A 19,275-nucleotide genomic window follows, 5' to 3' on the forward strand; every position below is an offset into this window, starting at 1 on the left:
ATAGTCATTTTGTTGCCACTTTCCCCAACGATTTTAGAAATTCTGATGGAATGTTATCTATCCCTTCTGCCATATTTGACCGTAAGTCCTCCAAAGCTCTTTTAAATTCCGATTCTAATAGTGGGTCCCCTATCTCTTCTAAATCGACTCCTGTTTCTTCTTCTATCACATCAGACAAATCTTCACCCTCATAGAGGCTTTCAATGTATTCTTTCCACCTATCTGCTCTCTCCTCTGCATTTAACAGTGGAATTCCCGTTGCACTCTTAATGTTACCGCCGTTTCTTTTAACGTCACCAAAGGTTGTTTTGAATTTCCTGTATGCTGAGTCCGTCCTACCGACAATCATATCTTCTTAGGTGTCTTCACATTTTTCCTGCAGCCATTTCTTCTTAGCTTCCCTGCACTTCCTATTTATTTCATTCCTCAGCGACTTGTACTTCTGTATTCCTGATTTTCCCGGAACATGTTTGTACTTCCTCCTTTCATCAATCAACTGAAGTATTTCTTCTGTTACCCATGGTTTCTTCGCAGCTACCTTCTTTGTACCTATGTTTTCCTTCCCAACTTCTGTGATGGCCCTTTTTAGAGATGTCCATTCCTCTTCAACTGTACTGCCTACTGCGCTATTCCTTATTGCTGTATCTATAGCGTTAGAGAACTTCAAACGTATCTCGTCATTCCTTAGTACTTTCGTATCCCACTTCTTTGCGTATTGATTCTTCCTGACTAATGTCTTCAGCCTACTCTTCATCACTACTATATTGTGATCTGAGTCTATATCTGCTCCTGGGTACGCCTTACAATCCAGTATCTGATTTCGGAATCTCTGTCTGACCATGATGTAATCTAATTGAAATCTTCCCCTTATCTCCGGGCCTTTTCTAAGTATACCTCCTCCTCTTGTGATTCTTGAACAGGGTATTCGCTATTACTAGCTGAAACTTGTTACAGAACTCAATTAGTCTTTCTCCTCTTTCATTGCTTGTCCCAAGCCCATATGCTCCTGTAACCTTTTCTGCTACTCCTTCCCCTACAACTGCATTCCAGTCGCCCATGACTATTAGATTTTCGTCCCCCTTTACATACCGCATTACCCTTTCAATATCCTCATACACTTTCTCTATCTGTTCATCTTCAGCTTGCGACGTCGGCATGTATACCTGAACTATCGTTGTCGCCGTTGGTCTTCTGTCGATTCTGATTAGAACAACCCGGTCACTGAACTGTTCACAGTAACACACCCTCTGCCCTACCTTCCTATTCATAACGAATCCTACACCTGTTATACCATTATCTGCTGCTGTTGATATTACCCGATACTCATCTGACCAGAAATCCTTGTCTTCCTTCCACTTCACTTCACTGACCCCTACTATATCTAGATTGAGCCTTTGCATTTCCCTTTTCAGATTTTCTAGTTTCCCTACCACGTTCAAGCTTCTGACATTCCACGCCCCGACTCGTAGAACGTTATCCTTTCGTTGATTACTCAATCTTTTTCTCATGGTAACCTCCCCCTTGTCAGTCCCCTCCCGGAGATCCGAATGGGGGACTATTCCGGAATCTTTTGCCAATGGAGAGATCATCATGACACTTCTTCAATTACAGGCCACATGTCCTGTGGATACACGTTACGTGTCTTTAATGCAGTGTTTCCATTGCCTTCTGCATCCTCATGTCGTTGATCATTGCTGATTCTTCCGCCTTTAGGGGCAATTTCCCACTCCTAGGACAAGAGAGTGCCCTGAGCCTCTATCCGCTCCTCCGCCCTCTTTGACAAGGCTGACTTCTTATGCCGGAAGTCTTCGGCCGCCAATGCTGATTATTTATCAAATTTTAGACAGTGGCGGGGATCGAACCCGGGACCGAAGACATTTTGATTATGAATCAAAGACGCTATCCCTAGATCACGGGTAAACCTTATACCAAGGTAAGCAGTATTTAATTTTTTTTTATCACGAGGTGCCTGAAGATCATCACCAGTGACTCGCAATGTTTCACACTTCACTTAATGTTATAAAATTAAAACTAAAACTAACTAAACTCCTCCCGCATAGGCCATGAAGGCCCACAGGTATCGACCGGCCGCCGTGTCATCCTCAGACCACAGGTGACACTGGGTGCGGATATGGAGGGGCACACCGCTCTCCCGGCCGTATGTCAGTTTCCGAAACCGGAGACGATACTTCTCAATCAAGTAGCTCCTCAGTTTGCCTCACAAGGGTTGAGTGCACCCCGCTTACCTACAGCGCTCGGCAGACCGGATGGTCACCCATCCAAGAGCTTGCCCAGCCAGACAGCGCTTAACTATGCTGATCTGACGGGAACCGATGTTACCACTGCAGCAAGGCCGTTGATCATGTTACAAAATGAGCAATCAATAATTTTTGGAAATTTGTGGTAAAGTCATCGATACCAAAGCTTACACACTACTTAATCTAACTTAAACAAAGTTAAGCAAGGACGACACACACACCCGTGCCCGAGGGAGGACTCGAACCTCCGACGGGGGCAGCCGCGCGAGCCGTGACAAGGCGCGTCAGACGGCGCGGCTATTCCGCGCGGCACCATAATTATTATGACTGGTTGCGGTATACAGGGTGATCCTTATTAATGTTTGAAAACCTCCGAAGAGACGTAGATGACCCTGAGAGAAGTAATTTGATGTAAGATGTGTGGGGTGGCAGGTGTTGGAAAGTACCCTAAAAGTGGATGACAAACGTTGAACTTGTGGCGTCATCACACGACGTACCTCTCCGTACGAGCAGCGGTTGAGCCTATCGGTGTGTCGTACCTGTTCGTCCCAACGCAAGCCAAGTATTCCTGTCTGTGTGGCTCTGGTCCTACGTGCGCGGCTTCAGTGAGTGAGCTCGGGGCTCGAGGCTTGCGTCTGGCAGGCAGTATCTCTCTCACTGCGCTAAGATTTGTTAATTTATTTACCGATCTCACAGTCTCTGCTGGTTTATTTGCAAAGTACAGTACAACAAAGACATACCCTACTCCATCACATGAGTATAAGCTTCCAAATTGCGTCATTACCAGTAAATGAACTACATTCTCTTTACTAAATAATGTCTGCAAAGAAAACAAGAAGAAACGAAAGGAAAGAAACACAAAATAAGAACAGCTATTACTTAGTACGACGAGGACAGTAATGTGCAACTTCTCCGTTTACAACAGATCATATTTACATAAGGTGTTCGAAATATGCACCGTTTGCTCGAACGCAAGTATTGCATCGCTCAATCATCCCTTCACGCCCAAACCTAATCGCTGTACTTGCGGCGAGGTACGTCATCTAGTGACGTCACGTGTTCAACATTTCCCATCCATTTTTGGGATATTTCCGGACATTTGCGACCCCCTGTGCCTTATATGAAATTACTTCTATCAGAGTCACCAACGCCTCTTCGGAGGATTTTAAACGTCAAGAAGAATCACGTTGTATATCGGTCCGTGTATGACAACACACGATACAAGACCGTTCCAAAAAGCCGTGAACAAAAATGATATTTTTTATGGGGTCATATCTTGGATTCTATTGATCTCAGACGTAAGCGGTCAATTGTTTTAGATAGTCGTTGAACTGGCGACCATCTATATATCTAAAGTAAGAAAGTGCTTATCGTAGCTGTCCTTCAGTAGATAGCCAAAATGTAAATATCTCACACTTCCTTCAGCCGAGGCAAACTGAGCAAATCGGTTGTTTCTTTGTTGGGTGTGGTGTACGGTGGCCCTCAGACGCCTAAGAAAAGCGCCCGTTGTTAATGGGCGATTCCTGAGAAAACGGCGAAAACCGGTTTTTAATCATCTTCTTCACCATGGCTCGCAATTACCTAAATAACTAACCGTAAAAAATAGCTCAACGTTTATCCGTACATCTTTAAGACATTTATCTTGAATCGCCATTTTCCAGTTTTCGAAAAGCTTTATCCGTTACCAATATATAAACGGAAAACCATGATTTTAGACTACCAGAAGTACTAAGTATGGGGATGGCCACTTCCATGGCTTCTATTTGTGACAAATTGAAGTTTTTACCACATATTCTTAAGATGAAGCTCTTGGAGAATCTTAAACTTGTTTCTGCATCATTATCCATTACCGAACTCCAGACGTTCAAAGTAACCGTACTTATGCACGTTAAATATGTACGTAATGTCCAGTCTGAGTCTTAAATGTAGTTTCAACTGTCGGAGAAAAATAATTTTATCGTATGAAATGCTTTGTACTTGCAAATCAAACAGCGCACTTTAATGTAGATCTCAGTTCTTTGTGTTTGAACGAAAAGAACAGTAATTGCCATTTGGACGAAAAGAACGCCTTTTCTGTGTCGTTAATCTTCCTTTATACAATTCTTACTTGTTGTGTGGATTTGCCAAGGTAAGTAATATGTCGCAGTACATAAATAAACAGTGAACTGACTTATACAATTCGGTTTACATGAGCAGCAGCGAAAAGAAGGCAACCAGTGGGAAAGTGCTCCCGTCGGTGCACAAAAAGGGCGCTTCCTCTCTGAAACACTCTGACCTGTCAGAGTCGTGTCCAGCCGAATCACGGGTCCCACGTAACTCCAACTGCACACGCCCCACATCATTACAGAGCCTCCGGCAGCTTCAACAGACCCTGCTGAAATGCAGGGTCCATGGATTCATTAGGTTGTCTCCATAACCGTACACGTCCATCCGCTCAATACAATTTGAAGCGAAACTCGGTGTTCAGCAATTTGAAATCTGCAGCAATTTGCGGAAGGGTTGCGCTTCTGTCACGCTGAGCGATTCTCTTCATTCGTCGCTGGTCCCGTTCTTACAGGATCTTCTTTCCAGCCGCAGCAATTTAAGAGATCTGATGTTTTACCGTCGTTGCCGACTGCAGCACCGTACTCTGCCTGTTTACATATCTCTGTATTTGAATAGGCATGTCTACACCAGTTTCTTTGACGCTTCAGTGTAATAGTAAAACTGTAACTCACTAGAAGCTTAATTGCATTTGAATGTACTGCTAAATCGTTGGAGGATACCTCAAATTTAACTGGATGACTGTTCGGGAAGCGCTAGAAGCTTTCAAAATTTGCACATTTGACAAATGCAAAGTAATAGAGTGAAAGACTCATGAAATAAGACAATTAATCAAGGAAACCTAGTTTCACTGCAAATCCTGCAAACTGTGAGATGCTCAGATAACATACAGCGCAATCTGGAAATGCGATACTTCTTTAGAGCTCGGCGAAGGTGCACCACAACGCACAAGTCAGCCCCGAATGCTAAACGACAAAGACGGCAGGGGAGAAAAGTGTCGCCGACATCAGGAAAGACCCAGACTTCTTGCCAACGGCAAGTCCCGAAGCGGAATCCTGAGCCCACCGAACTGCCTAACTCTTGAAAAATTCAACATGGAGGGGAATACGTCCATCCATTGCCACATTGACGGGCAAGAAGTTTCGCTATCTTTTCCAGAATACAAAGAACCTTGCACAAATTTCCCATTCTTGACTCACTGAATGCATTTTAATACATAGAAGATTGGCATTGACTCCTAGCCTTGTTCCACTCATTGATCGCTTCCTTCACGCCAAAGCACTATGTCGGAGAAGACTCTTATAGTTGGATAGCCATATTTTGGAGGGAAGGCAACGAGTTTTCCAATGGTGGGTTATAGGTGCCTTTTTGTTCTCTCCTACGATCTGCGTACATGACAGTGAATCCGTCACGCTCAGCAATCCTGTGGGACCAGTCGGCAACTCTTTTCAAAGGAGAAAACCGCACTTTTAGTCGAAATGGGTGGCCAGGAGCTTACGGATTCCTCTACGGAAAACAGCGCCCGCGGCGTCGGCCTCTTTCCACCAGAGTCCTTGTGACGGACCTCCTGTGGTCAAGCCAGAACAGCTATTCGGCTATTCAGTCAGCTCGATTTTCACCACGGCAAACTGAATCCTTTCTCCAGAGCTAGCGAGCATCGTGCTTACCTCAAACACAGCCGAAACTGAGCAAATAAAAAGACTGAACATCGCATAGCGATTTGTGAGTGCAGTGTCAGAGCTTACAAAAATGGGCGACATAAGCGTTTCCTACAGACCATAAAATCTCCTTAAAAACGAAGTATCAGTACTAACAAATGTCTCTGCTGTGCTGGATGAAAGGAGTACCCGACGTTCAGCTACACAACTCAACGAATATAGGAAGGAAAAAGTAAAGAGAGTTTCTCGTATTTGTAAATGAACCTCCGATCAATACACAACTCCCACATACTTGTTAAAGGTAAAAGGCAATATTCCAGACAAGAAATATGCTTTCCTCATAAATCAAATTTGTCGGTAGATGGCGTCAGATTAGCTTCAACTTTAGGTGCGATTCCCAAGAGATGCGCATGGCTGCCAAATACATCAATTTGAAATGGAACACAACAGTTACCACCAAAATGTAACGATTGTGTGGCATTGTTGGCCGGGAGGCCCCATACGGGGAAGTTCGGCCGCCGTATTGCAAGTCCTCTATAGTTAACGCCACTTCGGCGACTTGCGAGTCAGTGACGATGAAATGATGATGAAGAACACACTACACCCAATCATCACGAGGCAGAGAAAATACCTAACCCCGCCGGAATCGAACCCGGGACCCCGTGGGCAGGAAGCGAGAACGACACCGCAAGACCACGAGCTGCGGACACACTAGCCACAAATCATATCGATGTTGTTCGAAACATCAGCTGTCATTACCTTGTTTATCAGGGCACACGACGTGAATCCAACACATATCGACCCACACTAAATTGAGCAATGAAGATACCAGAACCACGCTCATTGTCACAACATTAAAGAACAACTACAAGGCGTGCTTCGTGACATTATATCCAAGTATCAGGGGAAGACACACTGTCAACATAACATAAACCATGTGAAAGCACCGTGATTACGTCACAAAAAGCATCATCATTAAAAGTTATCATAGTGCAGGTTGGGGCAAATAAAGGTGGCCCGGACGAGTGGATTCGATTAGGCGTGAATGTGTGCGTAAAACCACGCACCGTGCCGCGCGCACAACTTGTACACCCGCCACGTGTACGCTCGCCACGTGATCCGTACCGGTTCAGAGCGCAGAGCGGGCTGTGTCAGTGTGAGTGCAGTAGCGCAGTGGGCTCGACGGTAGTCACAATGGAGCAGTGGGGGTTCACTGTGGGTAGTTACGTGACAACAAAGACGTTGAAACGGTGTGACCAGTTGTTTACTGACTAGTTTAATTGTATCAAAGTGCCAGCAAAGAGTGACACGCAACGCTTAGTCCGAAAATGGCCACAGACAGCATATGTTTTGAAAAAGTCAGAAAAAATTCCTAAACGTGCCCGCACACCAGAAAATGTGGCTGCAGTTCACCAGAAAATGCTTCAGACGGAGCAACTGCCCATACAGCCGGCTGAAACTTGGAGCAAATTTACACAGTCTTCACGCCTGACAGAGTTGTTAGCAGAGGTGTCTGGTCGCGGCCCTATCTGGCCACTCAGGTCACATGATCTGTCAGTGTGCGATTAGTTTGTGTGGCGAGCCCTCAAGTCTAAGGAGTATCGCAACAACCCTCAAAGTCTTCAACAACTGCAGCAGAACATTTCGGATGAGATTGGAGTAATTCCAGCGGTCCTGCTTCGACCCGCCTTCAGAAGCTTGCTGACCAGTGCTCAAAAGTGCCAAGAGATGAATTTTTGTCACTTTCAACATTTGCTACAGTCAGGTTAGTACTGTATTTATTTGTACCTGGAACTCTGTTCTCCGGGCCCCTTTTTTCCCACCCTGTACTACGCTCAGATAACTATATCTTACAGTTTAGACAGTTCTGTTTTGAGACCATGGTCATACAAATTAAGTCAGATTAAGGCTGAAGATTAACGATGATGATGTGTACGCAAAAAGTGTGCACAACATGCAGCTTGACTATTACAGTAAAAGAAAGTAGAATTGTGAACAGGTAAAAAACGGCAAGACCCTAATTGACATTAATAACCGTAGAGACAAAATATACAGTTCAACTACACGTGTTGCTCAGACAGTACGTTTTTTTTTGGCATGTCAAATGTAGACACGGGTTTACACGTAACACAAAGCATACGTGGAATTACCAACTAGCTTGTCAACTGCAAGCGGGAACTCTGTATGGCATAGCCGCTGTCTTCGCGTTCCTAAAGCGAGCTCCAGGAACTTTCAAGTGCGCCGCAAATATACGTCCAGTTCTGTATGCACATCATTCTGATTTAGCTGATGAATCAGACAGTATTACGGTCTAATAAAGTAGGGTTGATACAAAAAATGAGAAATTTGAGTAACTAACAAAAACTTTATACAGCGACAGCTACCCCATATACTACGCCTGGCAGATAGGAATGCCTTAGGCAGACATGTATTCCTTTACATACAACGCAGTAACAAACAGCATTGCACCAGTTCGATAAAAGATAAACTTGCATAGTAGGTGAGGTGCTAAGGTTTAGAGCGCTTTTCCTCTTAGGCAATGTTTCACGCAAACACAATACGTTGCATAGTGTGAAGACATTAGTACTTTTGCCTTTTCAAATGAAAAATGTACGATCATTAAAATTAACCGCATATTACAAAAAGAAATACACGTGTGGCACAAAGATGCAGAATTTAAGTAGTGCATGAACCGTTAAAATGTTATCAAATTGTTCAAATGGCTCTGAGCACTATAGGACTTGGCATCTGAGGTCATCAGTCCCCTAGAACTTAGAACTACTTAAACCTAACCAACCTCGGGACATCACACACATCAATGCCCGATGCAGGATTCGAACTTGCGACCGTAGCGGTCTCGTGGTCCCAGACTGAAGCGCCTAGAATCGCTCGGCCGTTATCAAGATTAGAGAATTGTATTCTCCTCTGGTAGCAGATAGTTTTCTCTTCCGAAAAGCCTTCCTTTCACTACGAAGCAAATACGGGCTCCTTGTACACAATGAAAGGTACTGTGGTAAGTAATCTACCATTAAGACGCTACTATCGCAATACGATCTCATTTCCCTTGTTAATGTCTATAATAATACCTGAAATGCCTTCTTTCTGGGCTCCGTTGGATACAGAGCTGTCTGACGAAAGGCTAGAAACGCTCTACGGATACTGAAAATAGTTCAGATGAATGTCGTAGGGTGATAATCTGCGTCACATGATAATCGTGGCTTTTACTGAATTATGGAGAGGTGAGAAAACGTACAATGTTACCTTAGGATTGTGTAAGATGTGAAAGAGTTGAAACTTTAAATATAATTCTTACCCGACGTTATTACACATTTATATATGTAAATAGTATGAGAACATCAATATTACTCTAGTGAAAAGAAATGAAATTAATGAAATGATAAGGCAGGAATCCCCCCCCCCCCCTTGCTGACAGATAGCTTAATGTTGAAGTATCATATGCTGACTAAGTGCACCTCTCGTTCCATATACCACAATTTTCAGTAAAGTACAAAACATATTTAGTCCTTATTTTATTTATTTTGTGTGTTATTTAACATTGTATGGCTTTCAGCGGACTCATCGAGCGCACCTCGATTAATCACAATGCTCTTCTATATTTACTCTGTTCTTCCAGTAATGTTTGGTTAAAAGTCTATAATTGTAGCAAAACATGATACAGTTACGAAGTAAGCTAATACGCTAACGACTAATCTCTACTAACAAGCGACAACACGGCGAGGAAAGGGTTACAACAGTGATATTTTCTGAAGGTTCAGTGATTGAAAAAATTATTCTGAGCAAATTTGGAAAGTTACTTTTCTTCCTTTCCCAGAAAAGTAGAGATGGCAGTTTTTCATAACACTTAGACCACGAGAGAAGTGTATCTGGGACATTAAGCTCACTTGAAGGATGATGTCCTCTAAGTGATTTAGGGAAATCACAGGGAACCTACGACTGGATGATCGGACTGATGTCAGAACCCCGCGTGTGCCGAATACGACTGCATCGTCTCGGTAGATAATTTACTCATACTATCTCGGTTTCTCAGGAAAGCTCCTAACACAAGGAGATGCTCACACATATGAAAGGTGCTAGGATTTTTCAGCAGCAGTGCGAGAATCTCTTGTAAGTGAAATAAAATCCGAAACGACTGCGGCAATTGTCTACTCCAGTGCGGTCTTTGGACCTGCCGGCGAGATTTACCTTTTACAGCCGAGCCGTTGGCTCTCGCTTTACGTTTGTAGCCTTCACAAAGCTGGACCAGTGTGTGGCACGTAAATCACTCCCAGAATTGGAGTTACGAGCTAGACGAGAGACGCTACTGGCGGTAAAGTTTTACTCTGGCCAGTTCTCGGGACCGGTGGCTCTGCTTCACGGGAGAGAGGCTGCCAGGATTACTGGTCTGCACCGCACAGCCTGCGCCGCGTAATCCTGCTCGGCTTCCCGTTTGCGGCGGTCGTACACAGAGACCGCACAAGTGCTGCTCTTCCTTTGCCGCCGAACGACCTTTACTGTTTGCTTCTGGTAAGCGACTGCATTAAAGTGATTCAATTTAGCGATGGTCGTACTGCCTCGACACACAGATCGTACAAGAAACCACACGGTTCTCGTAAATCGGTATCCATGCGACAGCATGTGCACCTAATATGTTCCAATACGCCGCTCATAAAAACGGAATACTCTCGCGCTCATATCTCGGGTAACATTGGCGATAAAAGGTAGGGTCAAGTGTTTGGAATAGTCCGTGGACTAGGGACCGTGGACTAGGGACCGTTTCTATACCCAACAGAAGAATCGTCTCAGTATGTTCAATGTATGAATATTACACAACTTCTCCTGCTTAGGTAAATGGAGCGAATCGGTTGCTTCTTTTCGCATTTTGTGTGGTGTACGGTGGACTTGATGGGACTTAATGAGGCACCATGGGTGGTTTCTCGGTCACTCCCTTGGAAATGGTTATTTACTATTTTTAGCCGTCACTAGCGGACCAAAATCCAGCCGAGGAGTGTGAGACGGCTGTGTACAGTAACTGTCTGTAATTTCTACGATGTATTCCTAAGATTCTCAAGCTTACCTTACTTGGACACATAAAACAGGCTCGTAAGATTCGGTTTGAATCGAAAACCCAGTTTATAAAGTGACGTACCACGGAGAAATATGCTGCAAAGTGTCTCCGTTGTCATCTGGGAGTGCCATGTAGTAGTACTGAAGGACTAAGTGAGTGAGTGACAAAGGACAACTGGGTGTGGACGGGTACGAACGATTTACAGCGATTGACTAGTGGGTGTGAGCCAGTTACAGTTAGGGGACCTTGTGGGTGCTTGACGTGAGTTAGACGTTAAAAACAAATGTATGTTCGCATGAAAAAACCTTTTTAAAGGTGCTAAGGAAGGTAGAATGAGGCAGCTGGTACCCCTTTTTCTGTCAGAGTTTTTAAATAAACAAGAACATATTCGCATTCTTTGTGCTCTGATAGGAGAATTTTTCCGATAGTAAGGTATTATTTGTCATTGAGAATTACTTTGAGACAGTTTTAGCCTTCAAGTGTGTCCTTACGTTGTGGCAAGGTTCAGCGGAACAGTTCATCTGGTTTGAGCGAGGACAATGGAGGAGTGGGAAATAGATTGGAGGGGGAGGGGGTCAAATCATGTTACTTTTGTGGAAACGGGGAGACCCGTGTCTAGTGTTCATAAAACACAATCTTTCTACATTTTAGAATATGTATCTGCAACGTAAAAGGTACGTCACGTAGATGCGAATACTTCCTAGTTCACATTTTCAACAGTACTGACAAGTGTTCACAATAATGCCGGCATCGCTTTCAGTATGGTTTTGAAAGAGTACCGCCATTTCTGCTTTCTGTTTCAGCTATATAACACGTCCAAAGTAAACTCATTCTTTGTTTTTAGGTTGATAGATGTTAAAAGAATCTATCGAGATGTAAGGTTGCAGTACATATATCGCTTCTTTGAGTCCTAGTATCCTATTCTTCCGTTGAGTATTGTTTTTCGCCTTCGATACAAATAGTATTTGTGGGATTCTGCCCACTCGCTTAATATAGGGTGCCTAGGAAGCTGCTTTCTCCGATAGCATATTACAATATGTTAAATTGACAATACTTAACTTGCGTTTCTACAAAGATCATTCGCAAGCAAATGGCGACATGCAAATAATCTATGTCTTTCGATACATACAATTTTATTGCTAGCAAATCACACAAGTTGGTAAGTCGCTGCTATGGAGTTTCTACTGCCGCTCTTCTAGTGCCGCCAAGGCTAGCTGGAGCGGCGCTTATATTTTCTGCGTATAGGTACCGGTCCTGGCGTAGTGTCGTTCCAATCATCGTTCTATTGGCTGACGTCTCATAGGATTTTTTGCTGTAACGTTTCGGGCTGACGGTCCGCCGCTTGATGTCATGCAGGAACAGTATCGACGAAAATTATGATAGTAAAATGGTTCAAATGGCTCTGAGCACTATGGGACTCAACGTCTGAGGTCATCAGTCCTCTAGAACTTAGAACTACTTAAACCTAACTAACCTAAGGACATCGCACACATCCATGCCCGATGCAGGAGTCGAACCTGCGACCGTAGCGGTCACGCGGTTCCAGACTGTAGCGCCTAGAACCGCTCGGCCACCCCGGCTGGCAATTATCATAGTAGTACTAGAAACGGCGAAGAGACCTACAAGAGTAAAATTTGTATCCCTATGTAGGTCAACTGAAGAATAGGAGGCAAAACACTCTGCATACGTAAAATTGTATCCCGTACCTACATAGGTCAACTGAAGAATAGGATACTTATGCTAGCAAAGGTGGAAAATAGCGACATGCGTAAGATTTGTATCCCATACTTCAGTTGAGCTGTATAGGTCGTCTTTGTTAGCACTATTATCCTATTCTTCAGCTGATCTTTGTGGGTCGACTGAAGCATTGGATATAAACTTTCCATATGCGCGTCTTTTCGCTTTCGAAAGTAGTAGAATGGACTGCAAAATATCGTGGTAATACTAACGCTAGCGACGGCGGTAAAAAGCGACAACTGTAAAATTTGTATTCCGTACTGCAGTTGAGAAACCATGCTTCAAGTTTTCCATAATCATGGGAATAGATAAATCCCTACCTACACACGAGAATAAAAAAGTAACAATTGTCCATAATGAAAAACAATTCTTCCAAAGTGTCTCAAACTCACTAAGAATGAAAATAAGTACCGAATGAATTGGAACGAACAAATTATTTAAATTAATACAAGTGACAAAAATCGTACACAATGTCTAGTCCTGTCTTTCAAAAACACATTTATTTATTTCAATTTACGATGATGACGTCTCGCCACAGAAGATAACCGATTTATTGTCTATGGCTCGAAAATAAAAAAAATTAATGTCTATGAGCAATCTATGACATCATTGGTCAAAGCCGATGGGCTGTGTCCCATTCTTCAGTTGACACGGTTTTTTAGTGCTCTGTCATATTCTCCTCACGGTATCATATTTCTCATCTTGAGCTACTACCTCTTCCCTTTCTATAATATTGTCATCATGTTTGTTTTCCTGGTGTGGAGCCCCTATTTGTTTTTCTGATATGGAGCCTCTATATGAGGGAAACAAACCTAAGACAATATTATAGAAAGAGATAAGGAAGTAGGTGAAGAAGATATGGTAGATATGTTGGCGTGAGAAGAATTTGGCACGGCGTGAAAGACGTTAGTGGTAACGAGGCTCCTTTACTAGACGACCTTCCCTCGGAATTATGATATACTGTGAAAACTGTGAAATACAGAACACTGAGTGAGGTAGTGTAGCGGATCAGAAACTACACATATACACTGCTGGCCACCGTAAATGCAACACCAAGAAAGACAAGAGGTAGCACAACAAAATTTATTTTGTAGATAACATGTTGACCAAGTATCAAATGATTACGTTTACAGACATCTGTGACATGTGGTTCCTGCCAGAATCAGTAGCCAGAGTAGCCGCCATTGTTGGAGATCACCGCTGCCACACGTCTCGGCATTGAGTCAAAGAGACGTTGGATGTGTTCCTGGGGTACAGCAGCCCAAACAGCTTCCACACGTTGCCAAAGATCATCTGGTGTGGCAGCTGGGGATGTAATCTGGGTCACTCGTTGAGCAACCATGGACTACATGTTTTCTATCGGCGAAAGATCCGGAGAGCGAGCCGGCCAGGGAAGCACTTCAATCTGCTTATTGACGAAGAACCTCTGGACAATGCGTGCCACGTGTGGTCGCGCATTATCCTGTTGAAATATGGCTGTGGCCGAGCCCTGAAGGTAAGGAAGGACAACTGGCTCCAGCACCTCGGATATGTAGCGCCGGCTATTGAAAGTACCGGCAATGCGTACTAGAGGCGTGCGAGAGAAATATCCAATACCGCCCCATACCATAATACCCGGTGCAAGACCAGTGTGGCGGTGCATAATGCAGCTGTCCAGCATCCTCTCTCCACGGTATCTCCACACTGGAATCCGACCATCGTGGTGCTGCAGACAGAAGCGTGCCTCGTCAGTAAAGACAACGTCATTCCATTCTGCCGTCCACATCCGTCTGTCATCACACCATTGGCGACGGAGACGTCTGTGGTTCTGCGTCAATGGTAGACGAAGCAATGGACGTCTTGCGGACAGACCACTCTGCTGTAAACGGCGTCGAATGGTACGCGCAGACACTGGATGATGCGTTACAGACGCAATGTGCTGTGCTATGGTTCGGGATGTCACTGAGCGATCCGTCACTGCCATGCGCACAATTTGCCTATCAGCACGTGCAGTGCTGCACCGAGGTGAATGCGATCGACCACGTCGGTCCGTCGTACCCTCCTACATCCAACGGTTACATATCCGCATTACAGTTGTTTGGTTTCGTCCAACACGACTAGCGATTTCTCTGTATGATAATCCACAATCTCGGTAAATCACTATCCTTCCTCTGTCGAACTCGGATACTTGATCAAACGATGTTCGCTGTTGTCTACGAGACATAACTGATCGTCTTGTGAAACAACCACAAGGTAAACACACGTGCCGAGCGTACACTCGTCGAAATCGCCAAGCCTTAAATGGCGCTATGAGGTGGCGCCACAGGCGCGCGTGATGTGCGTCTGCGCTGAAATTCTAATCACAAACCCATGGTGTAAATTTCACTTGATTCGGATGCTTCCTTCAGGGTGTTGCATTTACGGTGGCCAGCAGTGTATTTGAAAGAATCAGTGATCAGAGCCCTGTCAGGACTTTCTTTCTTGTGTAACTTTTTCGTAAAGTATGTTAGGTGACTCTCAGAATAAAGGAAATCATATGTCAGGATATAAGGATCCCCAGATATAATAGGTCATTATAACCTGTGTACAATACCGAATTGTATAAGGGTGCAGCTTAAAAATGGATGTGACTGTGGCGAAGCTTCAAGTGATATTAAGAAACTATTGAAAACCTCAGTCGCGATGACCAGACAGGGATTTTACGGCAGATTTCTACCGGAAACGTGACTTGGGCTGGAATCGTTGCACTGACTCTCTCGGCAGTGCCGGGTCGGTTCGCCGCAAAGGCTTCTTCCTTTATTCACCTTCCCCCGACTGAAAATAATCTCGACGCTGGTGGGACGCTAACCTCTAATTTTCGTTACTTCTTTAATTGACTAATACAGCTATGTGTAATGACATCTAACTCGAAAACGGATAATCGGACATTCTGAAGTGCGGATAAAAATTTAGGAATAACTAGAGTAATGTGTGCTGGTGTGACGCAAAAGATGACGCGCACAGTAAGTTAAAGTGAACCCAAATTTTCTATTTACTTTCTGCCTCATAACACTCACGTTGATAAATATAAATGAAATTACTCTCAATCAGAAGTACATTACACATATACTTCTCAGATATACACTAAAGCAAATATCTGCTGAATTTTATGTTGTTCGTTGTAGCTCATATCTAACAAATATTCTAAGCAAATTGTGGTCTGTTACATGGCTTGTTCTTACATCTGCGCCCCAATATTCTACTGTCTTGTCCTCATTATGTTGGGTATTAGGATATATTTCACTGCGGACAGTTCTGTTCACCAATTTTGCATTATTCAGCTGTAATTGGTATACAATAGCCTGCAACACAATACAACATAACTAGCTTATTTTGGTCTCTATGGTCTTTTTCAAATGATCAACAGGGGCAGATAACTCAGGAAAGTCCAAAATACATCTGCATGTGTTGACAAATGTATCAGGTGCCCGCACATACGCTGCCGAGCCAATACATTATGACCACCTGCTTAATAGCTTGTTGGTCCACCTTTCCGACACAGTTTATCACCGATTCTACGTATCATAGGTTCTACAGACGTTGGTTGATCTGCGGAGCTATGTGGCACCGGGTGTCTTTGGACAAGTCATGTAATTCCCTTAAATAACTGGTGGCCAATTTGTGTACGAGACGATGACGCTCGATAGCGGCTCAGATGGGAACCATCGGATTCACATCAGGCGAATTTGGTGGCCAATACTTTGATGCGATTTCACTATGATACTCATCGAACCTCTGTAGCACGATTTTGGCTTCGAGACACGGACAATTACATTGCTGAAAGATGACATCGTCGTCAGGGAAGTCATCAAGTATGAAGAGCTGCAGGTGGTCCGCAGATGACAAGGTGTCTTCGATTACCACCACGGGAGAATGTCTATCATATCATAATGCTGCTCACACCAGCCTGCTTCCTTGGCGCGGCGCACATTTCCAGCAGCCGTTGGCCTGGATGACGGCGTTTGTGGAGACGACCATCGACCTGGTGTAGCAAAAACGTGGTTCATCCGTCGAGCTGACATGTTTCCAGTGATACACGGCCTAATGTCGACGATCCCGACCCCACTACAATCGGAACTGACGAAGTCATTGGGCCAACATGTCAACGCTCTGGGGTCAACAATGTGTGCCGAGTGGTGTGCTCCGAAACACGTGTGCGTCCATCGGCATTGTCCAATAAAGTTAAAAAAACTACACTAGACAGTAGCACGTGAACAGTGGACCAGCTTCGCCATTTTCCAGATACTCGTTCACATCATCTGTACTTTAGCAAAGTCACATACCTCAAGAGATTTCTCGATTTGCAGCAACAGGAGGCATCCGACCTTACAGTGGACATCATGCATGATGACACATCTCAGTGTTTATGATGTTATATCTCTTCAACCACTTGTCGTACAGTGATATATTTTTGTAGGTACATTCACCGGCATATGTGGATACCGTTTGCGACGCATGTTGCTATTAGAGTTAGTAGCATAGAAGTAAAAAATATGAACGTCATGCACAATGCAGAAGTTTTCCATGCATCTCAGTGTTTATGACATCTTACCTCCACAGTGACTCTTGTCTCACAGTACGGAATATATGTACCAACATACGAATGAACGCCATTAATCAATAACGCTGACAAAACCTGAGCTACCACACCTGTTGATCCTATTTTATACACAATATGATTACGATTGACAATACCTTATTGATATACTCATCTCACTAGTCACAGTAGAAATCTTAACAGTTTTCTTACCGAGTGCAGATTAGACATATAGTACACCTACTGTTGTGTAACACATGGGCGAATACTGTTAGTTTGTTTCTAGTACCGTGTTTGTTTTTAGATTTACATTCTGTATCAATCATACGTTTGGCATCTTCGTAAATGTCAGTGGCGATGTAAATGTCCTATTTTACGCTCAAGTTGCTTATGTTTTGTACTTTACATTCGTGTTCCAGTGGTCATTATTTAATGAATTTAAAGGTTGGTTGGTTGGTTGGTTGCTTGGGGAAGGAGACCAGACAGCGTGGTCATCGGTCTCATCGGATTAGGGAAGGATGGGGAAGGAAGTCGGCCGTGCCCTTTCAGAGGAACCATCCCGGCATTTGCCTGGAGTGATTTAGGGAAATCACGGAAAACCTAAATCAGGATGGCCGGACGCGGGATTGAACCGTCGTCCTCCCGAATGCGAGTCCAGTGTCGAACCACTGCGCCACCTCGCTCGGTAATGAATTTAAATTTCATTATAGAGTTGTATCTGTTGCGTTGCAGCTGTGACTTCAACCAAATACAACTGTTGTGATACACATTTTTATCATTTTCAACCGGTCGTATCTACGCACCTCAGTATAAGCAGCTTTTATGGATCCTATTAGTCGCATTAATAATAATTAACATAATGCGATTCTGTTAGCTAGACATTTTTAAACTGCTTGAAGGTGGCACATTCCAACTGACTGAATAATATCCATATTAGAAAGCTTCCTTGACGCTATACACGTAAACACTTTTTTGTAGTAAAAATATCTATATCTTTGACTGTGGTGCTCATTATTTTGTGCTCACTATTTTGCTTTGTCGCTTTTCTATGAAACAGATAAACACGATACGTTGTTAGTTTGGATACAGAATAATACAATATGTTAAGTATAACGATTTACAAGTATTAAGATGAAATTTAATTTACTAAAGTCATGCAATACTCCATAACGCCATTATACTTATTTTTTAATGTATTTTGCTCTTGTAAATGTAAGCAAACTGTTCTTTTTCTCTTTTGATCCTACAATGACACTGACCTTGACTGTTTTCTGCTTAGTAAAGTGATTTCTTTATCGATGAACATCAGTGAAACTTTAGTAGGCGTATTTCATTACACAATTTATTCAGTACTTGAATAGCGTTTCATTATGTTGTCATTACGAATGTCATTTGGTTCACTGAGCACCACGAAGACACTTTTGATTAACCTCACTCCTACAGTTACACACAGCGCCCCGTCACGAAATAGGTGCTAGACCCGTAACACGAATGTGTTGTGTCTTGGATTGCTTTGCTTATCGAGCTCCTCAAAGGCGTTGAGTTGTAGCTCAATAAACACGAAAAGTCCGCTCTGAAAGAGGTAGTGGGTCATTTGCTTTACCTGCTCCCCGTGGATCTGAAGTATGTTGCATGATGTGATTAGTTCTCATTCTGGCCCTCAGGAGACGTCTTGGCACTTTATATCCACCGTTCTTCAGTGTGACGCACTCGTCGCGGTAGGAAGTGAATTGAGCCCGCATCTCGTGGTCGTGCGGTAGCGTTCTCGCTTCCCACGCACGGGTTCCCGGGTTCGATTCCCGGCGGGGTCAGGGATTTTCTCTGCCTCGTGATGGCTGGATGTTGTGTGCTGTCCTTAGGTTAGTTAGGTTTAAGTAGTTCTAAGTTCTAGGGGACTGATGACCATAGATGTTAAGTCCCATAGTGCTCAGAGCCATTTTTGAAGTGAATTGATGCACG

General features: G+C 43.7%; 1 protein-coding gene across 1 annotated transcript in view; it reads right to left on the reverse strand.

The window, feature by feature from the left end:
* LOC126247724 (uncharacterized) overlaps positions 1 to 19,058 on the reverse strand; it is a 114,078-nt gene extending 95,020 nt beyond the window's left edge. The window contains exon 1 of the mRNA XM_049948509.1: positions 18,920 to 19,058. Coding sequence (XP_049804466.1) covers positions 18,920 to 19,058 — 139 coding nt within the window. The remainder of the gene's footprint in view (positions 1 to 18,919) is intronic.
* Positions 19,059 to 19,275: the final 217 nt, after the last annotated feature.

Source organism: Schistocerca nitens, chromosome 1, assembly GCF_023898315.1.
Source record: "Schistocerca nitens isolate TAMUIC-IGC-003100 chromosome 1, iqSchNite1.1, whole genome shotgun sequence".
Lineage (NCBI taxonomy): Eukaryota > Metazoa > Arthropoda > Insecta > Orthoptera > Acrididae > Schistocerca > Schistocerca nitens.